Here is a 25,244-nt window from a genome sequence, read left to right on the forward strand (position 1 = left end):
CTTAACTGATGATTTTAGTCTTAAAAAGCTGCATTCACTGTTTTTAACATGCAAATGACAAAGGAACCAGTAGGTCTCCAACTAACTTGTCTATATTTAAACCTGTATGTATTCATTGTGAACTCTCTGGTTTAATGAAATATTGGAAGAACACTATATAAAAACAGGTGGACTGAGAATTACTCAGCCATTTTAGGCTTCAAATGATTTGGAAGATATTCCTTGGATATGAAAAAAAAATCTACGATATAAGAATGATCTGACATGGTAGAGTTAAAACACTAACTAGTCATGAAAGTAAATAAGATATGTTATTAGTAATGATTGGTTGGAACAAAAACCCTGCTGCCACTGTAGCCCTCCAGTACTGGTATTGCTCATCACTAGTTTCAATTATTTGTGTTTTCTCGATTTTAAAGTTCAGTAATGTTGACACATTTTAATTTTATTAATTTGTTTCAAATGTTTTTTCTGTAAAATCAGTAATAAATCATTACACTTGCTTTCAGATATTTCCATTACATTTTCAGTATAGGTTCTGATTTACAGTACATACAAAATCAGGTTATGAACATCAGCAGAACCCAGGGGTCGCTTGCACTATGATTTCATACCAAACTGTTATTAGTGTCATTATATGCCAGATAAAATAAAACCTAATACTGTAGTACAAATTAATACATTATAGTGCAATAAGAAGCATCTTTGGGTACCTTTTCTGCTTGTGGCTGTTAAGCAGTTCAGTGTTTCCTCATGAAGTACCTTACTTCACTCCAGCCGGAAGACTTAGGAAAATTGTACAAACTTCAATTTACTATTGTTATTTTAGCATAATATTTATTATACTATATGTTTTATTTGATTGTCTTATTTTGTACATTGTGTCAATATCTGCATATTTTATGTTATCATGATTTTGAATTTTCCCTTGGGGATCAATAAAGTATATCTAAAGTTATGTTAATTTTTAAAATCTGTTTAAGGTGTCAGTCACAATGTCTGTTAAAAGTCTCATAAGTTCTAACTGCACAAATTTAATTAGAAAGGCAGATGCCTTTAGCTTGATGGGTAGAGTTTGACACAGCCAAGGTATTTAGGGAAACATGAAGGAGGAGCGATACAGGGAAGTTCCACTGAACATTCAGTTTCATATTATACATTTGTATTTGTTTATAACACCTGTTTTGTGTTTTATTGCTCTTTTATTTTTTTATTGAGTTTTTTATTTTATTTTACAGCTAATCTTTTTCATTGATTCACATTTTTTCCCTGGGGGTGTCACAGTAGCACAGTGGTAACAGAAAGGAGAGCAGGGTTCGCGCTCCGGGACCACCCAGCATGGAGTTTGCATTTTCTCCTAGTGTCTGTGTGGATTTCCTCCACATGCTTAGGTTTCCTCCCACAGTCCAATGACATGCATGTTAAGTGAATTGGTGATGCTAAATTGGCCTATTTAGTGTTTGGTGAAGTGTATATATGTTTATTTTTTTTCCGTCCTGCGATGTACTGGTGCCCAGCCTGGGATTTGTTCCTGCTTTGCACCCCATGCTAGCTGGGATATAGCATGGCCCCCATGCAACCCTGGTCTGGATTAAGCAGGCAAGAAAATGACGTGTCACTTTTTTTCCCAAATATAGTATATTGTTTATTTTTTTGTCAGATGTTCAGAGAAGCCTACATATTGTATGTGATTTAAGTTTATTGTGTCATGCCTAGTATAGATATATGGGGTGTAGATGGGCAGCAAAAATGTACCTTGAATCAGTGGACATTATTTAACATGCCAGCTCTGTATTCAAGTGTAGTTTGCAGTGGTATTTTTTTATCGTACTCTGTACTGTTTCTTAGTAAAAATATTTTCCTCTTAAGTGTGTAAAGTGTATAGTTAATGCTAACTCTAATGTAAATAAAAATGCTGTATTTGTAACATAATTATCAAAATGTTGAAGGCACGGCTGGAATTTCTATAAGAACTGTATATATTTTCTATTTGCAGACGGGAAATTGCTTAGAAATAAGGCACATGGACCTTGACTTTGTTCACTGTATTCTTTTGCTCATTACCTACCTTTTGTGGCAGAAAATCATTCCTCACAGAGGTTATAAAAAATAAAATGAAAAATAAAACATCATAAAATCTCTTGTCTGTAGCTGAATTCTTCTATATGCTGTCAGCACATAGACCCTCCTCCTTCCATTTATTAACAAATTAAGTAAACTCTTTATAGATCTCTTTCAACTAAAATATGTAATGCGGATCTTTTGCCCAAAAGCACTTCTGTTTTTGAACCGGAGGCGTTGAAGGTACTTCAAGAATATGGGGTGTGGTTAGAAAATAAATGAAAATACAGCATGTTCCAGTTATCTTCTTCTTCTGGCAGCTTCCATTAAGGGTTACCACAGCACATCATTTCTTTCCATAACTATCTGTCCTCTGCATCATGTTCTGTTACACCCATCACCTGCATGTCCTCTCTCACCACATCTATAAACCTTCTCTTAGGCCTTCCTCTTTTCCTCTTACCTGGCAGCTCTCTCCTTAACATCCTTTTCCCAATATACCCAACATCTGTGCTCACACACACACACATACACACGACCAAACCAACGTAATCTCGCCTCTCTGACTTTGTCTTCCAATCGTCCAACTTGCGCTGACCCTCTAACGTATTCAGTTCTAGTCCTGTCCATCCTCATAACAGTCAAGGCAAATCTTAGCATCTTCAACTCTGCCACCTCCAGCTCTGTCTCCTGAATATGTTCCAGTTATGCAGCCAGAAAAAGAATACTACTGAAGAAAGTACCATGGCAGCAATGGAGAACCGAGTAATGACTTAAAAACCAGACAATTTTATGCCATGAAAACAAAAAGACATGAAATTTATTCAAATCTTGTATGTTGTTTCTTTGACATACTGTACTGTATAATTGTTGATAGTAGTTAGATAGGAGGCATGCACGCAATTACAGAAAATGTCACTTTTATATACAGTATTAGTGAGCAACTAATTTTAAAAGCCTACTTAAGGTAACAAAATGACAATTTTCAATGAATCTGGGGACTGAAGGGTTCATAACATTAAAATAATGCAGGATGAAAAGTGACAGTAAGACAGAGCAACTGCAATTGAAAGTAATATTAAGGCCTATACATTTTGTTTGCTCTGTCTCATGGAGCCACTAGAGGGGGTGTGAATCCACTTGTTCATTTCATTTTGCTGTTGTCTTTTTCCTCTTCATATTTGTAAATTTACTTTTCAATGTCTGCTGTTCCTTTTCTTTTTATGCTTCTAATGAGAAGATCACAACAGAATCCATGCAACTGATGTACTCCATGCTGTGTGGTTTTTAACAACTCAGCCAATACCGGGCCTGCCTACTGCAATAAACGATCATAGTTCAAACAGTGATTCAGGTATGGGGTGCTGGCCTGCTTTCATTACATTAAAAAAGACCACAGAGATGTGAGGAATTTCTGTATAACCCAAAACGGTTCATTATTCATTTCCCTGTCCTCTTCCACTCTTTTTATTATATGTTTGTCTTCTTCATTCCTTTTTTTCTACTATACTGCTTTTTCCTTTGTTCTTTCTCCTTTCTTCCCAGTTTATCTTAATCTAGTATTGGTTTTCATTTCTGTTTTTAGTATCATCATCAGTTAGTTCTTACCTTGTCTCTATAAAATGAATAATGATGATATTATGTTAATTACACTAAGTTTAACAGAAATATGAGACAGAAATAGCTTTTTAGAAGAACATATTTCAGAAATTTTGTTTAATATTACAGTACACTTGATTTAGAACAACATTGACAAGAACAGGCCATTCAGTCCAGCACAGTTCGCCAATCCAAACTTATTTTAGACATTGTTGTGGATAACAATGTAGAGACAAATAAAGATGTGTGCATTTGGCCTGGGTTACTCACATATGGGACCTGGAGCCAGAATCTTGTGATTCGTAGTACTTCTGTGAAGTAGAAAAGCAAGAGTCTTAGCTTTGGTGAGTTAAAATAATGTTTTTGCCCCTAAAGTCACCACTCACTGTGAATGACTGCCCACATCTGACACCAGTTTAAAGGATCTCCAATAACGCTACTCCAGGCCATCTTTTTTCCAAGGCTCAAATCAATGACTTTGTAATGAGTAGCCTTCCTGCAGAGATAATAAGTAGGAGACTTTGCTTTCTGAAGTAAAGGAATGTTTGTTTAACCTTTGAGTATTGTCACACTTTTTCAATGAAGGAATGGTAGGTGAGTTTATCAGTATAACTTTATTAATCTGCATAAACATGGTTAAAACTTTGATAATCATTAGATTTTATTATAATAATTAGTCTTTCGGTTGCTCAATGCAGGCTATGATAATTACTCTGCAGCATTATTGAGAGGAATGAAGGCGAATTAAAATTGTACCAAGTTAGCATCTTTAAATTTTTAGTTCTGGCTATGTGTATGTGAATTAGTACAGTGGATCCAGACAATTAATTTAAAAAGATTTTTTTAACAAATACACAAGGACACCGGTGGAAACTCATTAAGGGAAAATTTCATGAAAACATGAAGTTTTTGTTTACACAGAGAACCACAGACATAGGAATAAGTTACCAATTAGTGTGGTAGAGAGTAAGGATTTAGTGACCTTCAAAAGTTTAAAAGTCCAGCTTAACTGGAGAAGTGAGTTGAATAGGACTGGCTACCATTGTTAGGCTGACTGGCCTGTTCTTGTCAAAATTTTATTAATGTCCTAATATTTATAATAATAATAATAATTCATTATTCATTTGTGCTTTATGTTTGGTATTCTCATTTTGTTTCCACTCTTTTTCATTGATTGACACCATTCTTTTTTTCACTACTTTGGTATTTATTCTTTTCATCATTTTCTTATTTTTACTTTTGATTCTTGTTTTTGGTCTCCTTGTCTTTTGCTTTTTCACCAATAATGTCTATTGCTAAAAGAACCTTCTAAACAAATTTTTTTATGTTTAGATTCTGACAGTGGGATCACTCATGGACACATGGGGTATGTTATATCCAAAACATATGGGAATCAGGAGGATCGGTATGGCTGTTTGTCAGGCAATATTCCTGCCCTAGAGCTCATGGCCTTATATGTGGCTGCTGCCATGCATGACTATGATCATCCTGGAAGAACTAACGCCTTCCTTGTAGCTACCAGTGCTCCTCAAGTAAGTATAATTTAAGTTCATTTAAAAATATTGAGGTTTAATATGTGCATTTCAATTTGGGGACGTAATTCATTCAGAATTGTCAAGCTATGTGTGGATTAATTACTTTCATGCTTTTGTCTAGGCACATTCTATTCTAGACTGGCTGCAATTACACCCCAGTGTAACCGCTGTCATGACTCGACCAGAATGTAAATAACAAAATTCATTGTTTGAGGTTTAAATCTGTCACTGGTTTGTCGGTATTGTAGCAGTAACAGGAAGATAAAATGCAGAATATAGCATGCAGTATAAGCCCCGATAAGCCTTCTCACTTGTCTTAAAAAGAAAAGGAAATTGCAGAATTAAGTACAGTGTGCAAGAGCTTGCTTTAAGGGCTCTGTGAAGATGCTGATCACCTTCCTGCTTTCATGATCTCCAAAATCAGCTTTTATAGTGCTCCAAAAATGGCTGCCAAGATCCAGTGACATCATAATGTTGTAGCCATCTAGGAATAATCTTTTCCAGAAAACAAAGGAAAAATAATTTAATGATAAAATGACACAAACAAGGGCAATCAACACAGTAAATTGGCCTCAGAACCTGGCAGTCTCCCAATAAAGTCCTATATTATTCCAGAAACATATTATGAATCAATAGTTTTTTTCTGGAAAGTCAATAAAAGACAAATGATATTGAACAAGCTGGTTTAACCCTTTAGACTTATGGCAAATTATAAATAAGCTAAAAGCAGTGATAAAACCAAAGCGGCAAAGTAACAGTGACTGTAACAGTAAAGACAAGAAGAGTTCATCCTGAAATGGTAAAATGATTTACAGATTTAATGTTTTTTTGGTTCGCACCTTTCATTCATACCTTAACCTTAAATGGAAAGACACTATAGTCTATTGTAAATAAATAACCAAACAGGATAGACCAGAAAAAGCTGGGACTCCAACTGGATGATCCCTGTTTAATTCCTTTTTTTGCACAAAAGTTTTTTCAAAGTACAATATTTGCAAGATTTGGTACCCTGTAGTGGAGCCATTAAGCAGTCCATGTCATTCAACTTCTGTTTGGTTAGGAAAGGCTTATGGTGTTTTGTCTTTTCTTTCATCCTTGCTGACAAAAACAGTGGAGCGGTTTCTACTGGGTGCTGTTTCTCCACTCTAGTGTGGAAAGTGGAGACTGCATAAAGAAATGTTCCACAATCCTTTTAGCTGTACTCTAAATAAAGTCTGTGTAATACCTGTATGTGTGACACTATCAAGAGTATGAAATATTTAGTCAGAGAGATAATACAAGATTTTGAATACATATTTCATAATCGGGTTTGCATCCCATTTCCTCCCAGCATGGAATTTGCATGTTCTCCCTTTGTCTGTGTGGGTTTCCTCTGAATGCTCCAGGTTTCTCCCACTGTTCAAAGACATACAGGTTAGATGAATTGTCAATGCTAAACTGGCCCATGTGTCTTCACCCTGTGATAGACTGCGCACTGTCCAGGGCTTCTTCCTGCCTTGCACCCTATGCTAGCTGGGACAGGCTCCAGCCTCTCCCTTTCCCCACACCCCACAGGACCCTGATCTGGATTAAGCAGGTTAGAAAATAACGTGACATTTCTTAATTATGCTGGGCACAAACTGTTTATCACATTGAAATAAATATTCTTACTTAGAAATAACATTTCGGCTGATTGTTTCAGCAAATAAAAGGTAATGTTTCTTATAATACTTCTTTTATTATTGACATTAATTTAGCGAAACACAATATAAAAGGGATTAATGCTCATGAAACTGACAAAATATTATGATCTACGTAGTATTTAGTTTACAAAAGTAGTAGAATTAAGAGTGGTATGGCATATATTCAAAATCTAGGACTAGGACCATTTTTATTTGCCTTGTATTGTTAATCATGCATTCCATGTACAGTAAGAATTCAAAGACCTCTGTTTGGATGCAGCATAATGTATCCATGAAAATGTAAAATTAATATCAGTAATATAAATCTACAAGGTAACATAAAATTGAATTTTTGTGATAGAGAGGATGCATGAACCAGGTGACTTATATTTCTGATTCTGAGCATGGCCTTTTGCTATAGACATAATAAAATAAAAACAAACAGAATCATTAAATAAAAATAAGGCATTAAAGCATGGGTCATGCTGAGCGGTCTTGCCAACATGTGGCTTTTTTTTCTCGTGGCAGGCAGTATTGTATAATGATCGATCTGTGCTGGAAAACCATCATGCTGCATCAGCCTGGAACCTCTTCATGTCCCGGCCTGAATACAACTTCCTGGTGAACTTGGATCATGTGGAATTTAAGCGTTTTCGTTTCCTTGTTATAGAAGCCATTCTAGCAACTGACCTCAAGAAGCACTTTGATTTCCTGGCTGAGTTTAATGCAAAGGTAACTCTACTTGACTGAACCCTGTTTACTTGACTAGCTGCTATTATGTTTATGTGCTGATAATAATTCTAATCACATGAAAGCCTGGCATTTGCACATACTGTACCAGACTGGGAAGAAAGCCTTACTGGAATGCAAGCAGATTAACTGAATATAATAACTGTTAAGAGCTGCCAAAGAAATGGTATTGTGGAAATGTTTTAACATTTTATTAATCAGTGTTTATGAGATGATGACTTAAATAACTGATCAGGAATGTGTTTTGTTCTCTCTTAATACTTATTTTTCAAAGACTTCCAAGTAGGTCACTCAGTATGTATACGGTGGTCATAGTAAAAGGACATTAAAACACAACCTTGTACAGACTACAGGAAAAGGATATCATTTTGTCCACCCAGCTTGTATGGATGGATAATTTGACTCAATATCGTATTCAAACATATTTTTTGAAACTTCAAATATATGATCACCTTTTGAGTGAAGAAGTGCTTCCTGTTTTTGACTTCCCCAAACTTCCACAAATGTTTTCCATCAGGAATGAAAGCATTTAAACAGATTTCAGTGAGAACATACCACTATGTTAAAAAAAATTATATTCTATGTAGTGTTTTATAAATAGAACTGGAGATGGTGACTAGGAGAGAATCTGGTAAGAGTTTATACAATTAAATGTTCAAAACCTGTAGGTTATTTTAAACATTAGATGAATTATAGGTGTTGATCAAATCCTAAACATACGTTTCAGTGAAGAAAACCAGAAGCCAAATGAAGCTGACTGACTAATAGTATCAGTGCTGTAGATTTATTATTCCAAGAAAAATAATCTTCAAAGAACTACAAATATCGATTTTTTTCCTTTAACCGATATGGTACTACAGCGAGTTTTCATGCTCTGATGAACCATATTGCAACAATGAAACAAATTTTAACTATTATTGCATTATCTTAATGATGCTTTTATTTTGACCAAATATTTTTTAAGGGTAAGCAAGGTACTAAAAATACAAAGGAAGTCAGCCATATCTATAAAAATAAGAGGAACATTTAGGGTTGGTCAAAAAAAGGCTTATCCCTAAGACTCCAGTCTTAAAGCCATTAGTCAGAGGAACGTCTGTCATTGATCTTGCATTAAATTAGCCACATTTTATCACAGAAACAGGTTCATTAATAAACAACATAAACAACATTAAATGAGGTTAGAAAATGTTAAAAGTACTACTCCTACTTTCATAATGTTTTTTTAATAATATAAAAAAACATTTGAACAATAAGTACTCCCAGTACAAGTCTGAGGTATTCAAATTAAGTTGTCTTTTCAAAATATTGTGATGGTGATAAACATCAGGAAAGAGAAATATATAGTCCAACCCAACATCAGGAAGAATATTACTTAATCATGTCAAAGCTCTCACAAAAATACACACTCAACTCTCGCACTTGAAGTTAGAAAATAATCTGAGAATAAGGTTGAAAAATTGTACCCCACAATTCATAGAGGAAGTCTCAGCTTGAATCTAAGATGGAAGTGCTGTCTGCTAAATCTACCAAGAAAGAATGAGTGATGCAAGTTAAAAGTATTATTGGACCAAGCCAACTGGATGGATGGATATGTTTATGTTCCTGTTTTTCATGGATAAATTTATATTTCAACAGGTAAATGATGATGTTGGAGCAGGTGTAGACTGGTCAAATGAAAATGACCGCCTGCTTGTCTGTCAAATGTGTATTAAATTGGCAGACATTAATGGGCCAGCAAAGTGCAAAGAGCTCCATCTGCAGTGGACAGAAGGCATTGTCAATGAATTTTATGAACAGGTCAGTGAAAAACCAATTTTGTTTTTCTAGAACAAATGTAGTTCCATTTAATGAAACATGCACAATTGTGTTAAAAAAAATATCTGCAAATATTTTGTATACTAGGGAATGCCTAGTTTGCTCCCAGTCATGTATTAGCACTGAGCTTTGTTTCTGGTTATATCCAATTACTATATAATCTAGTCTAATTTGTTGCTATAAGTACAAATGTTATAGAGATTAAAAGATGGAGTATGTAGAAGTTGTACCAATGATTTGGTAATGTGTGTCACATACTCAGCATTCATGTATTCTTTTCCATACATCTCCTTCTCTCTGTCTCTCCCCCTCTCTATGCAACATTCTTTTACAGAATGAACTTCTTTTTACAGAAAGCTGTAAGAATCTTAAGATCATCCTTTTATAATACCAGTGACCACCTAATCAAATTAGTATACTACTTAAAAAGAATCAGTACTGTAGGTATTTGGATTTGGCTAAACACTGGATTTGTGGGCATAAAGAATACTATGTTCACCCGCTAATAACCCAAAATATCTACGACACACAGTGAGTGTTAATAATCCAATGATTAATAGACTCGATATATGTCTTAGACTGCAACTTTAGCCGTTCATCTTGCAGTTAATGTTTCAGTGTACAACCCATGCCTGTTCGGACTTCAGCATCAAGTGGCAAAGTGTTTCCCCCGTCTCTGCCTTTGACATCTGTGCTTGTGTGGTTCTGTGGTGCTAGTGGGCACTCAAACACAAGGTACAAATTAATTTGAATATGAGTCATTTCTTCTAATTACCATATTCAAACACATCAGTCAGTATAACACACAAAATTAAAATCACTTCATCAGATGTAAGACTTAACTGAAAGTAGTAATTCTTTTTTATATGTTGAAGTCCCTCTCACAACTACAACTATTACTAGGGTTAAATAACAAACAAACCAAGTAAAGAAAATTTTATAGAAAACTTCCACCTTTTATTTTCAACACAGTGTCCTTGCTTCTCCAAACATTAATTTCTCAAAACACTTACCATTGTCACTTGTACACATGATAGATAGACAGACAGACAGACAGGCAGACAGATCTTTATTTGTCCACAAGGTGAAAAGTGTCTTTTTACAGAAGATGATTAAATAAATACTTACTGTACATAGTATATACACTATGACCTAATGTACAGTATGGTTAGAATTACTGAAAAGAAAGAACATTTTAAAAAGATAGAAAAAAACATTCAAAGAACATTTTAAAAAGATAGAAAAAAAACATTCTGATTTCTTCAGTGTTAGTGTGTCAGAGAGATGATGTGCAGCATTGCTCATAATGGTACTATGTTTTGTTTTAATTCTGTCCGTCACTGCTACCTCCAGGGGGTCCAGAGTGCATCCCATAACTAAATCTGCCTGTTTAATTAGTTTGTTGATTTAATGGGCCTCTTGTGAAGTGATGTTACCAGTCCATCACATTACAACATAGAAAATGGCACTGGCCATCACAGAGTTGTAGAAGATGTGAAGGGTGTTACTTTCTACTTTAAAGGAACACAGTGTCCTAAGCAAAAAAGCTACTTTTCCTTTACTTATATAGTTTCTCTGTGTTATAGGACCAGTCCAACTTGTCATTGATGTGATTCCCCCAAGTACTTGTAAGAGTGGACCACCTCCACACCCACTCCTTGAATAGCGAACGGACACGACTCTTTGATGCAGCAAACGTCTAGAATTAGTTCCTACAATTTGCTGTTGTTAACATGCAGACAATTCCTTTCAACCAGAAGATAAATTTCTCCACCTGACTTCTATACTCTGTCTCATCGCCTTTATCAAAGCACCCCATAAGTGCAGAATTATCTGAGAATTTCTGCAAGTCAGATGACCTGGTTTTATATTTAGTGCTAACTGTTCTATAAACGTTTGGCTCTTTGTACATAAACATACATGGTTATTTATGCAGCATATTTACAATATTATTTTGCAATACAATATAATGATGCAACATATCTAAACATGCTTAACAGTACAATATATCTGTTCCTCTCGCAAGTGAGCTCTGATGTACTGTAACATGCTAATTTCCCATTGGTTTAGGTTAGTCTTTTATCCATTTGAACTACTATTAAGTGATTCATGCTAGGCTAGACAGTGGGCCAGTTACAACCACAGCTTCTTAACCAATAGACCACAAAAAAAAAGTTGGACTCTTTAAACTTATGCTTTAGAATTCTATTAAGAGAACATTATTAATATGTTTTATTAATGAAAATATTAATATTAATTCTACTAAATATGCCACTCTGAAATCAGTCAGCATTTACATTCTTGATGGCAGAATTTATATAAAGCCATTTGTAATTGTCACCACAATGAAAGGCACTACATATAAAAAAAAAAAAAAACGTAATTTATGTCTAATGGTATTCATAGTATACAGTAAATGAGGAAAACTATGCCTCAAATTTCCTTGTTACTCATTAAAAAGCACTTGAGGTCACCACAATTTTAATACATATTGTATCACTTAAGAGTTATGAATGCTTCTATTGAAATCTCTTTGTTCACAACCTCATAACTTTGTTACTATTTTACTGTTTGTAATTATAAACACATTTCACATACATTGTGTTGCTGCCCTGCAGTTCTCACATTGAAAACTAATAATAATGTCTCTGGCAGCGCTTGCTGCTCCAGTCATCCACTGCAGTGCTAGTACATGAACAAATGGGTAAAGTAAGTTTTAATTATATAACAGATAGTGAAAGCATGCTAAATGGTTAAATTAAGAATGCATGAATAACATTCATCATTGTATTAGTAAACTCTACCAGAAGTGAGAAATGTCTTAATTTGGGTTTGAAAGGTCAATTTTATTAAAGTCTATTAAGGGCCAGAAGGTGAGGTACATTAAATCTACAACATAACCTGCAACAAATGTTGTCAGCAGAATTTAATATAAATACAAGTGTAAGTACATGTCAAGTTAACCAGCTGTTTCATACAAAGATTATTCTTTATGCAAAAAAAATAAATCCCAGGAAGATGTATTTTTAGATCAACAAATTAATAATTGATAAAAGTAAAGAATCTTAAATCCTAAAAACCTCAGTGAATTCTTCCAACCCTTCTGTAGTTTTGCAGTGAGAAATTTCCACATAATAATCCATCCATCCATCCATTTTCCAACCCGTTGAATCCGAACACAGGGGTCTGCTGGAGCCAATCCCAGCCAACACAGGGTGCAAAGCAGGAGCCAATCCCAGGCAGGGTGCCAACCCACCACAGGATATACACACTAGGGATAATTTTAGAATCGCCAGTCCACCTAACCTGCATGTCTTTGGACTGTGGGAGGAAACCCACACAGAGACACGGGGAGAATATGCAAACTCCACGCAGGGAGAACCCGGGAAGCGAACGCGGGTCTCCTAACTACGAGGCAGCAGCGCTACCACTGCGCCACCGTTCCGCCCACATAATAATTGCATTTTCAATAATAAGAAAAAAGGAAAACAAAAGAACAAAAAGTTATTCTTTTTTACTGAATTATGACTGGAAGCTATGTAGCTACAGATTCTAGAAGTGTTCCTGTCTGTATTGCACATTTATGAACTGGTCCTAGACCAAATATAGAGGCTTAAGTATAGGAGTTATATATTGTATAGTATACTACTGTATAACTATATATAATATATATAAAGTATATATATTGTCTTTTCTCATGACCTATGGAGGTCAGGGTCAGTCATTGTAATATGGTTATGCCATCTAATTTTAGTAGTGATCTTAGTGCAAACATTTTGAATTAACTGCATCATCTGCTGGAAACGAAGATCTATGAACATCCTGTCAATGCAGTTCCATAATATTTCAGTACATTTCCAGTTTTTCTTTTAAAGTATTTAACAACAGCATTTTAAATAGCATTGTTCTGTCACATTTCTATTATGTGACCAGTACCTGTGATTCCCATATACTTCTACTAAAAAAAAAGGGTTTACCCTTCCTCACTTTTGTGCTCTGTTGAAACATAATTAAACATAATTCATTTAACAACACTTTTTTTAATCTAAACCAGGTTTTCTGGTTACCAAATATAATAAGGTTATGTAAATGTAAGTAAATATAAAGTATTACATGTAAGATATAAAACTATTAAATGTGAATACACAATGGTAGGTTTGGAGATTGAATGTACTCCTTATGAGAAGGATTTAGTAGTCACAGTGGACTCATCTCTATCAACTTCCAGACAGTTTTCAGGAGCCATAAAGAAGGTTAACAGAATGTTAGGTTATAGATCATAATGTGTGGAGTACAAGTCCAAGGAGGTTCTGCTCAAACTTTATAATGCACTGGTGAGGCCTCATCTGGACTACTGTGTGCAGTTTTGGTCTCCATGTTACAAGAAGAACATAGCAGCACTAGAAAAGATCCAGAGAAGAGCGACTAGGCTGATTCCAGGGCTACACGGGATGAATTATGAAGAAAGATTAAAAGAGCCTTTTCAGTTTAAGCAAATAAAGATTAAGAGGCGACAAGACTGAAGTGTTCAAAATTAGGAAGGGAATTTCAGTGAATTGAGACTGTTACTTTAAAATGAGTTCAACAAGCCAGAGTTGGGTGGCACAGTGGCGCAGTGGGTAGCGCTGCTGCATTGCAGTTAGGAGTCCTGGGTTCGCTTTCTGGGTCCTTCTGGCGTAGAGTTTGCATGTTCTCCCTGTGACTGCGTGGGTTTCCTCTGGGTTTCTCCAGTGTACTCCAAACTTGTTAAGGGTAAATTTTTCACAAACATTAGGAAATTTTTGTTCACACAGAGAAACATAGACCTGTGGAAAACGTTTCAAGTAGTGTGGTAGTCAGTTGGACTTTATAGACCTTTAAAACTTGACTTGATATTTTGGAAGAATTAAGTGGATAGGGCTGGTGAGCTTTGTTGGGCTGAATGGCCTGTTCTCATCCAGATTGTTCTAATGAAATATGGAATGGCTAGGGGATTTATTCAGTTCAGTACATCAGTAGGAAACACTGATGTATATCATTCACTATCCTCATCATTATGTATGCCTACACAGAAATGAATCACATTCATAACTGTAAATGAAATTATTTTTCACTAAAGAGTTAATTTATTTCTAAATAAAGTGGTTAAAATGTCTTGGAACAAACAACTGACTGCCATACAAAAGAATAAATCAGTCAATCTGTATTATATAAGAAAAATGCCATCTTTGTTTCATATGCACAGTAACACATTTATTAAAACAATAAGTATTTAGTTAAGAAGCAGCTGAAATGATATACTCTGGGTTACACAATGAGGTGATGCTAAGACCTACATTTCAGCAAGTCCCGCTAAATGTATTGTTGTTTGCTATTGAGATAATGGACACACTAGATTTGTATTATATGGACTTTTAAATCAAGAATTCTTTTAGCTTTCTGTACTGAAAATTCTATTTTGATTTTTTTTATTATAATGTAAAGAATTCCACCCAAATCAGCTTACTTATATTGCAGGGAGATGAGGAGTCAAGCCTTGGTCTTCCTGTCAGCCCCTTTATGGACCGCTCTGCACCACAGCTGGCCAAGCTCCAAGAATCCTTCATTACACACATTGTGGGTCCTTTGTGCAATTCCTATGATTCTGCTGGCCTCATTCCTGGCAGGTGGATTGAAACTGCTGAAGGAGCAGAAGAAGATGGAGATACAGATGACATTGAAAATGGTGTGGACGATGAAGATGAGATACCAGATGAAGATGCCTCTGATACCTCTGATAGTTCTCGTAAGGCTTCTGTTCTCTTTCTGTCAATATACGGAGTTCCTGTTGCTTTTTTCATTCCAGTATTTTCTCTAAAATGGTATTTGTATTGAACAGCAACATAAACTGCCAAACATTATGCTTTGAAGAAAGATAAAGATCTAATTAATAAAAATTAATTTTTATATTTTCATAGTATTATACTGCATCAACTGTTGGCATGCACTTGAAACTGAATCAAATCTTAAATAATGTTTTTAAAGCCAAATCTCATAGTGTCCCAATCCTAGTATCTGTCCATTAACGTTTTATTTGAATGATGGCCAGTTGACAAAAGAGAAGAAGAAAACATAAACTTGAGTCATCTGCATCCCTGGAGAAAATTAACCTCTAGGGAGTCAATGGTCAAATACAACAGAGAAAGATAAAGACAAAGTCAGACACAGTCACAGTCATGGAGACCTCAGTCAATTGCCAACCCCCTAGGCATTCTATAGTACAGACTGTACTAGGCCATCTAATATGATGACAGAATCTGCCCAGCCTTTGATTCCAAGGCTTCCATTATCTCAGATGTGTTTTCATTGACAGGAAACAGAGAATAGCAGCAAAACATCAATGAGATAACCAGAATTAAGGAGAGCTAGTAACAGTTCATGGTTATTACAGTACTCAAATTTTTGCACATTTGACATAAAACAATAACTATAGAAAGTAAGCCACAAATGACACCAAGTTTTTGTGTTATAAAACGCAGATCTAATTCGTAATTAGCAACAAACGTGTGCAAGGAACTTGCTGTGCATCTTATTTTTTAAGCTCCTTCCACATGTAAATATCAGAACAGCAGTGACAGCAGATTCTCCTATTCACATTTGTCACCCATTGAAACATCACATCAACTTTCCCAGCATTTCAGCAAGTGTTTACATCATTGGAAATTACTTATAAATAAAACTATATGTGTGAAGGGAGTTTTACAGGCACAGATATTAACCTCCTTACTAATTTAATTACAACACTTACAACTTAATGTAAACTTGCTAATGTTGTATTCATGCATGTTGGCTATTTCAGTTAAAAGGTACACAGTCAATGCAAACTACTATTTGTGTTTCTCTTAACTTTGTAGTTAAATAATTTGAAGAAAAAAATTATCTTTGCCAATTTTAGGCAAACTAAGCAATTTAGGAAACTGACGCATTGTTATAGTACGATTCTACTGTATAGCCAATGGCAAGCACATGATATTTAGATACAGTGCTTCAATGACAACTTTCAAGGCCCAGCTCCATTGTGGTAAAAGTCTAATTAAAACTGTGCTGAAAAATCATAAAGAAGTAATGTAATCCGTCATACATTATAAGTCCTACTTTAATAATCTAACACCCTCACAGACAATGAGATTCAGCAACTAAAATTCTGTCAAACTCAAAGCTGTATAGTGAGATGACTGCCTAACAGAGCTAAGTAGTACAAGTCTGCAATGCAACTGGTGTATGAATACATAGAACCTGAAATGCTTGGGCAGAACAGCGGGGAAGGTAAAAATGCAATATAATGAATTGTTTTGTCATGGCAATTTAACCTCAAATCTATCTGTCTATAGAATGAACAATTGAAAAGAAATATAACTTTTTTTGCAAGGAAAAAAGTGCCCCACTTGCACCAATACCCCAAAATGCAATTTTATAATAGTTAAAAATGTTTTGGTTTGCAAATATTTAAAGGTCTCATTAAATAAAATGTTAACTTTTTAACCAAAATGATTTATCACATCATTTTCAGCAAAAACACCTATTTGGAAGTGGCATTTAGATCAATTTTCACCTGATTTTTTTTTCAGCAAAACCCAAATGTGGTCCACAGTTTCTCAAGCAAAATAAACTTGATGATGCATATTCATTAGTGAGTCATGAGGTTTCTGATTACCTTTCCTGCTGTATTTGGTGCAAGGAAGGCATTATTAAATTAACAATGGATGCTAGTCCATTAAGGTTAGGGTAAGGTTAGGCACTCCCACATTCACTTTCATGTGTTCGTTTAGGTGTTGCCAATCAACTGAACAGAATATATATGTGAACTAGCACATATAAACACAGGATCCAGTCTCTTAAAGGATACGCCTTGCCACATAAACCACACGATGAAACAGCTCGGGATCGTGGTTGGTAATCCTGAAGCATACATGCGCTCCAGTCCCACCCTCCGGAAAAGACCATCTATATGCCACACCCAGGTGTTATGTGGGCATCCCCTTGGCCTGGTCCAGCCACTTGGTTCCTCAACAATGAGGATCCTCCGAGCACCACATTGTAGGTAATGTGCCTCATTCAGGACTCCATGAACAACTGCTCATTTGACACAAAGTCAAACCAATGGTACCCAAGGATTCACCGAAGGAGTCCAGTCTTCGTCGCAAGTCAGTGCATAGTGTCCATGTTTCACAACCATATAACAAGACAGGAAGCACCAGAACTGTAAAGACCTTGGACATGGGCCAATAAATTAAAAAGGTGTTTGTTTTTTCTTTCTAACTTTAAAGTGGGCAGTGGCAGTAGTGTGATTTCTATGAAAAATCATGTTTGTGTTTATCCTTATTATGGTGGATTTTCCTCAGGTTACTTTGGTTTTTCAAACGCATCCCAGAGGACATGTATGGGTTAGGTAGTTGGTGTGTGCATGAGAGGGTCCTGCAATGGACTGGTACTCTATCCAGGTTTAAGTTCCTTCCTTGTCTGCAATGCCACCAGGATGGTTTTCAGACACTTGCAACCCAGAAATATATTAAGAGAGTTTGAAAATGTAATGATTGCAGTGTTTTCAGTGTTACATGAAGTGTTCATATATGAAGGCAACAGTTTTAATAAATTGTAAGTGGTGATAAAGTCATTGGAACTCAAGAGTGAAGCTGTAACATACTTAAACTCTGCAGGACCCAGTTATCACAAGTTAAGTTCCCTAATGAAAAAGTGGTAGCCATTTTATATTCTCTATAATACAGATACATTTTTCCATCATTGAGATAGGCACCCTGATGTTCATTTCCCAGAACGCTTTTCCTCATTAGGTCCATCAAAAATACCTTACCAATAATATTTTCCTGACTAACTTCAAAATTCTGACTCTGTAACAGCTTGCAAATGTACAATATGTTATGGCATTCTCAGCAGTGCTATTTTTTATGTTTTAGCCAAAGTAAGTGTGAACTGCAGATGGTAAAATAAAGTACAGACAGTCTTTTCCTTTTTATGAGCACAGCTCTTTGTCCTTTAACCAGGCCATATAACTTGTAAAATGTAAGTAATACCATATGTCTCTGCAAAGGTGGACATCAGTGCTCATAGACGGTTTATTTTACTAAACTGAAATAGGACTCCTGCTTCCAAAAATATGAGGTCGTTCTTCACTTTTATTTATAACTTGCTTTCATTGAGGCTCTGATTTTAAAAGTGCATTTCCAAAAAGCCACAATTGAATCAGTTCTACCCTACAGACGCTCAAAAACTTGACATTCAGAGAAATTTTGTAATGAGACTCTGAAGCCATAATTCTATTGAGTGTGAATCTTGTAAAGAACAAAAAAATGCACATAGAAAGGAAATCCAACATCATATTTTACTTTCTTCAGTTCTCACAAGGAATAATGTTATAATAAATACATTCCAAAATATTTCTTCACTCCCTGGCAACATAAGGGCTCCCTAAATTAACTATACCCTAATGAGAATTAAAACACTACAGTTCCAAAGAAGCTAAAAAAAGCCTCAGCCTTAAGCAAACAAAGAACAGCAAAAAAACATGACAGACACTTCAAAATTCTGAAGAGATATTGTGAATTCTTTAGATTATTTTGCAGTTTTTTTTTACTAGATTTTGCTTTTTTGACAACAGTTTGAGGAGTTCATTTTCCTGGCTGTGGCTTGATCAGCCATCTTGGATCTCTAGTGATGTCACAGCTGCAGGTATTCCAAAAATGAGAGTGCAGAACTCTGCTTATCCTGGTATTGGAATATTTCTGAAAACATGTTAATATAACACTCGCTTTGCTGCTCTGAATTTTACAATTATATTATTATATACATACTGTACACATACATTCAAATATTTATCTGACACCACGATACAAAGTAATAAAAAGTTGTGCAGGACGCTTGCCCTACCACAGATAAATAAAGAGAAAATGAAGATGTTTGTGTGTGTGTGTGTGTGTGTGTATATATGATAACATGATAATCTGCACCATGATTGCCAAATTACACACATTATACGAGAGAAACTGCTCTGAGAACCAGACCTTCGGCCCCCGGTGTCATCAAACTTTTTGCGGGCCCACCCTGTTTTTGGCCCTCAATCAAAGTTGATCCTTTTCTAAAAACTTTGAAAAAGCTGGGTGCTGTAAATATAGGTGTTTGAAGTGTCATTTTTTTGCTATTTCAAGGTTGCTGATCACACATATGATAATATTTTTGATATTTGAGTCTTAAACTGGTAGTCTTAGCCCTCTAAGAGCTACTCTGAGATTGTTCAAAATGACAAATTTCACACGTAAGCATATGTTTTATCGTTTTAAACAATTTCAAGGTCAATGGTTATGAATATAATATATTATTTTTGATTCTTTGCTAGGGAACTAGCTCTCCATGGATTTCTATCAAAGGGTAAAAAAGGACAAATGTATTTTTATAATTGAGACTATTTAGACTTTAAACATTGAAACTGAGGCACAATTTTTTTTTATTTTCAATTATTTGAAGCAACTATTCTTGTTTATTGTGTACATCCACCTCATGAAGTAAATCGTTACATTTTTTATTAAAAATCCCGAATTAGGGTGGCTTATGTTAATTCAATCTTTTTATCAATTATTATAATTATTAATTAATATTATTAATATGTAGTATAGAGTGTACAAAATGCATATTATAACAGTTTAACTATTCTAACATTTGTTAAAAGATTGCAAGATTTCAAAACACAGCCAAAGCAAGTTAAACACTTTGCTTTTCTAGGTATTCTTTAATGTCTGTTAATCTCTCTTCATACAGAGAAGGAAGGACGTAAGAAGCGAAGGAAAATTTACTGCCAAATCACTCAGCACCTAATGGAGAACCACAATATGTGGAAAAAAGTGATAGATGAAGAACAGAAGCAAGTGGAGCCAAAGGCAGAGGACACATCAAGGCACTCCAGTTCCTCTGAGACAATCCCTGCCATTGCTGAAGAAGAGGAGAGGAGTTCTGCCGAGCTGGAAGACAATGAGAGAGCCCAGTGGAAGGCCGAAGCTACAACATCGCAGCAGATGCAATGTGACCAGTGACCTAGTGGTCCAGCAAGCGGGGTGAGGACCAAACAACCAATCCACGCATTGGACTCCTGTTTCATTTGCCAGCACATCACTTTTGACACAACACTGTAGAAGTTTTGGAAATAATGTGCCTGGAATGGTATTAAAGGGGTGGGGTTGGGGTGAAAGGGTGGGTGCCTGGGATTTACTTTTTCCTTGACTGAACTTTTTTAATGGGGTCGGGTACAGTATGAGGATTTAAGTTTCCGTTTGAGGAAGCTTCCGCACTGCAATATGGATCACACGTCAAACTTTCCAAAAAAAGAAAATATAAATAAACCTAGAGTGTGAATTCAGCAATCTCTGTGTTTTGTAAGACTTTATGTAGACCAATCAAAATCCACCCTTAACGAAGAATCCCTGATTTTTCAGGAAAACTAACTATTTCTAAGGGTATGGATTTTTACATTTTGTAAAACTTTAACAGGTATATGGGTTGAATAAGCAACTGAAGAAAAAAACTGTTTTGAAAGCTTTATCAGACCTCTGATACACTTTGCCAATATTCATTGTGCATTGTATAGGTGATTTTTTTTACTTTGCTTTTTATTGAGAAAAAGTGAGTTATAACCTATTTTTAGTACTGTAGTACCACACGAACAAACACTGTTTATTTTTGTTCTCCTCATGCTATGAGCCAAACACTTATTTAAGTTACTTCCTATCCAGACTAGAAATGAACAGTTAAATAATCATGTATTGCTAATTATAGGCTATCAATATCATTACATTGTAAATATGAGATTGTTTTTGTTTTGCTTTTGTAGATAGCAGATCAAAAAGGGAAGTGTTATTTTTCATATTTGTTTTCTTTTTTCCAAAAGCAGTGTTTTTTATGCTTTTTTATGTTTATAAACCACAAGGCAGGAACTTTATAATGTTAATATTTGGATATGCACAAGTTTCTTCCTCCAGTCTTTTAATATACTCCATTTTATTTCACAATTTACCTGGCTAAATGCTCCCCTCTGCAGAATATTTTCACTTCCATTCCTTTATAGTTTTTTTTTTTTTTCATTATTAATTGAAGTTTTATCCTGTGCTGTTTTCTTTAACAGCTGTACTAATTTATCTGGACAAGGTGTAACCTGAAGGAGAGTTTATCGATTATCCTAATATGGGTAGCCTACTCAGATTAAAATGCACCTTTCAGTCACTTCATCTGGTAGTATAACTGGCTGTCCTAATTGCTGTTATATTTTTATATATACACAGTAGTAGAGCTTGTTTGTTTAAATAAGTTGTAAATTAAAAGAAAGTATGTGTTATTTCAGCACTGGTGTACCATTTCGTCTTGGTTGTCAGTTGAGATCTAGCAAAACATTATGCAGACGTAGCAAACATCTGTCATTCAGCCTCGAACAGTTCAGACAGCAAGCCATTCATCTTGCTATGATAAGTATTATCCTATGTCATCACCACACAAGAAAACATTTTTGAAGTATTTTTTCCCAGTGCTAACTAAAAAGTTAGTTTACTTCTGCCATTCTTAACTTGGGGTTAGTTGGATGGCATGCAAAGACATAGTAACATTTAAAACATTGTTTCTACCAGACATGGCTTACTCTAGGGAAGTAAGAGTGTGCTGTCTTCTTCACTTGTGCTTCCATGTTAGTAAATAGTAACATTTCCACTGGGTGCTTTGGCTTGATTTCTGCTGTTGGTGGACATTATTCTGTTTACTATCATGCAAGCATAAGTGATGCAGAAAGTTACAAGTCTTTCTAGAAGAGTACTACATCTGGAAGAGATGGAATTTTCTGGCACAAATGCTTCTCTTCTACTTAGCAAGCTACAACATTTAAAAAAAAAAGAAACCCACTAGATGTTTATAAACTTACATTTTTCTTTATTAGGAAATTGTCAATCACTTCATTACTTACAGTACTTTGTTTTCCATTTTAGGAAAGGTTCCCTCTGTAATATGAACTACAATTTAGAGTAAACCCTGAAAAAGTGTTGTTAAAAAGGCCTTCATAACAACCTGCTGTACTTCATTCAATCACATTTTTCTTCTTAATGCTGACATCTATGATTATTAGAACTATTTCCCAAAGGTACAAGAGAGTTTGGGATATTAAGAATCCCTACCCTTTATTCATCATAATATTATGCCTGTCACTCCAAAAATCAGTCATAACACAACTAAATGAGTCAGACATCGGAAAAGCCAGTGTTAGCTATATTTATCAATGTGAAATTAAACCTCTTATTAAAAAAAAAAATAAAATCACTTTTTACTCTCATTGCATTCTTTACCTTGGCCATCTCTTAGGTCTTAACAGAAGCATTAACAGGCCAGAATTTCCTTCCATTGCATCCCAGTATAGACCAGGTATAGCCTGAACATATTCACTGTCCCAATGATTGCTTTGTTATTATTATTATTGATACTATTATTATTATTATTATTATTATTATTATTATTATACACTTTATATTGTGTATACATACTACTACAATGGCAGAATTTAACAGAAAGGGTGTTTCTCTGGTATTCTAACCAGTGTTAGTACTTTGGATAAAGTGCAATCCAAAATCAACTTTCCCTTTTAATAAGGCTATGTTTTGTTACCATTCATTAGGTATACTGTAGAAATTTAAGTTGGTTGGAATATCTGTTGTTAATCTATGCTTATAGCAGAGTTCAGCAATAGTGGCAGCATTAACCAGTCTTGGTAAAATACACCTATGAAGAGTCAATTTTGGAACCCAAAATAATCTTAGAATATGTGTTTTAATCATTTTAGTCTCCTCCTATGTGAGGAAGCCCTCTATTGATGGAATTTTATGTGGGGTATACTTTTTATTAAAACTCCTTCACATGAACTATCAAGAAAGGCGGGTTGTTATGGGGTTCCAAACACAAAATTGACACATCGGCTGTAGGAAAGAATATGCAGTTAAAAGTACCTTTGTTCTTCACTACAAAGAAAATATAAAGGCTTGGATATGGCAAATGTTGGCAGTGACAGATAAATTAGGTATTGCAGCTTCTTTGATGCTTTTCTTGGGGGTTGATAAGATCTGATAAGACCCATATTTTTTAGATTCTATTCTGCTTTAACACCAGTTTCAGTTTTTGTTATTTCACAGATATATATATATATATATATATATATATATATATATATATATATATATATATATATATATATATATATATATATATATATATATATATATATATATATATATATATATATGTATGAAAGATTTTTGGTAAAGTCTTAAGGGTCCACAGGCCTCTATTCTTAGTTACCATTTTTATCTAACGCTATTTACAAAATCTGGACACATATAGTCCCTAAGAGTGTTTGGCAAGATACTTATCCACACAAATGAATGTTTCCATAATTATGAATAAATGTTATGCCTTTTTAACAAATCCCAAAGTTCATAATGTTAAAATCCTTCCAACCCTGCCACATTTTATGAGGAATTACTCATAAAGATGCCACGGTTTCTGTTCTTGGCAGATTATTTTTGGCCAATTCAGCATGTTGCAAGAACCCTGAATAAGAAGGTGGTTAGAATGCTAATGACTGCAGTTTCAGGGTAATGTGACTTAATACATGTCACACATTATGATATAAAAGTAAAAACATTTTAGAAAATTATAATAATCAGCTGTTTTCAAATTTTGATTATTGTGAAAGTCAAAGGTAAATAAATAACATTGGATCACAAGTATCATCTGTCTATCAATTTCAAAAGGAATCCTCAGAATCTGCCATTTTTTGATTTTATGATATTCAACTGTTTAATCAATTATGATAACTGATTCAACTGTAATTTGTCAGTTTTTGTGTCGATTTATTGATTTTGCAAAATTAAAATAATCTGCAGATAACTGAAAACCTTTATGTAATTTGCAAGGAAACAGTATGCACTAGTGAAGCTATCTGCAGCAAATAGCTTTGGTCCAAACATCTATACAAGTCAAAACTCTAGGTTCAAATGCAGTCTTTTTACAGATATTATTTAAGCCATTATTGTCCTTTATTAAGTCTTGTCTGGGTCATGACAGTGAAATGTTTAGTGATGAATGTGTAAGGTTGAATGTGAGTGTTAGAAATGTGTTATCACAGCTTTTAAGTACAGACTGAAAAGGTGACTGAAGATAAATATGTGCCCATTCAGAAAGATTTTTCTTGTTTTAAAGTTTTCTAATTTTTTTTTATTTAAACAATATTAGGATATGCCAAAGTGAAAAATGATTAACTATGTATACTATGTTTTGTAAAAAAAAATGAACCCATGGAGGCACGTAACTTAAGCAATATTGTCAACATTTATTATGTTTCTTCAGAGTCTATCAAAAGTAACAAATAAAGATATAAACTCAGGTTTTATTAATAAATAAAATGTTAAAGAACTTTTCTCCTATTTACTTTGTAAAGTCCATTCAGATGTCCATTATTATATAAATACACTATGTTGTTCCAGAAATATTCAAATTACCTTAGAAATGCATGAAAATGTTGACTTTTTAAAATGATCTGTTTTATAATTAAAATATTTTTGTAGGGAGTAATAGATTTCACAAGTGCAAATGACAAATAATGATACCATTTTGAGTCTTTTCAATATAAGACCATCACCAGTTGGAGACTAGTAAACAGATATGTTTGATAAAAAGCAGAGATGAACATTTAACATGCATTTTGTTGACCAAAAAAAAAAAAAAAAACACAACAGGAACAAGGGATAGGTAAAAATCAATATCGTTCTTG

The 25,244-nt window shown here is 34.6% G+C and overlaps 1 protein-coding gene across 3 annotated transcripts in view; it reads left to right on the forward strand.

Moving 5' to 3' along the window:
- Positions 1 to 23,598, forward strand: part of pde3a (phosphodiesterase 3A, cGMP-inhibited) — a 331,968-nt gene extending 308,370 nt beyond the window's left edge. For all 3 annotated transcript variants that reach the window (XM_039769763.1, XM_039769764.1, XM_039769765.1), the window contains 6 exons: positions 3,302 to 3,415; positions 4,993 to 5,192; positions 7,385 to 7,588; positions 9,242 to 9,403; positions 14,918 to 15,185; positions 20,210 to 23,598. In XM_039769763.1, the coding sequence (XP_039625697.1) occupies positions 3,302 to 3,415; positions 4,993 to 5,192; positions 7,385 to 7,588; positions 9,242 to 9,403; positions 14,918 to 15,185; positions 20,210 to 20,481 (1,220 nt within the window). In that variant the 3' untranslated portion in view covers positions 20,482 to 23,598. The remainder of the gene's footprint in view (positions 1 to 3,301; positions 3,416 to 4,992; positions 5,193 to 7,384; positions 7,589 to 9,241; positions 9,404 to 14,917; positions 15,186 to 20,209) is intronic.
- The last annotated feature ends 1,646 nt before the right edge of the window (positions 23,599 to 25,244 follow it).

Source organism: Polypterus senegalus, chromosome 11 (assembly GCF_016835505.1).
Source record: "Polypterus senegalus isolate Bchr_013 chromosome 11, ASM1683550v1, whole genome shotgun sequence".
NCBI classification, from domain to species: domain Eukaryota; kingdom Metazoa; phylum Chordata; class Cladistia; order Polypteriformes; family Polypteridae; genus Polypterus; species Polypterus senegalus.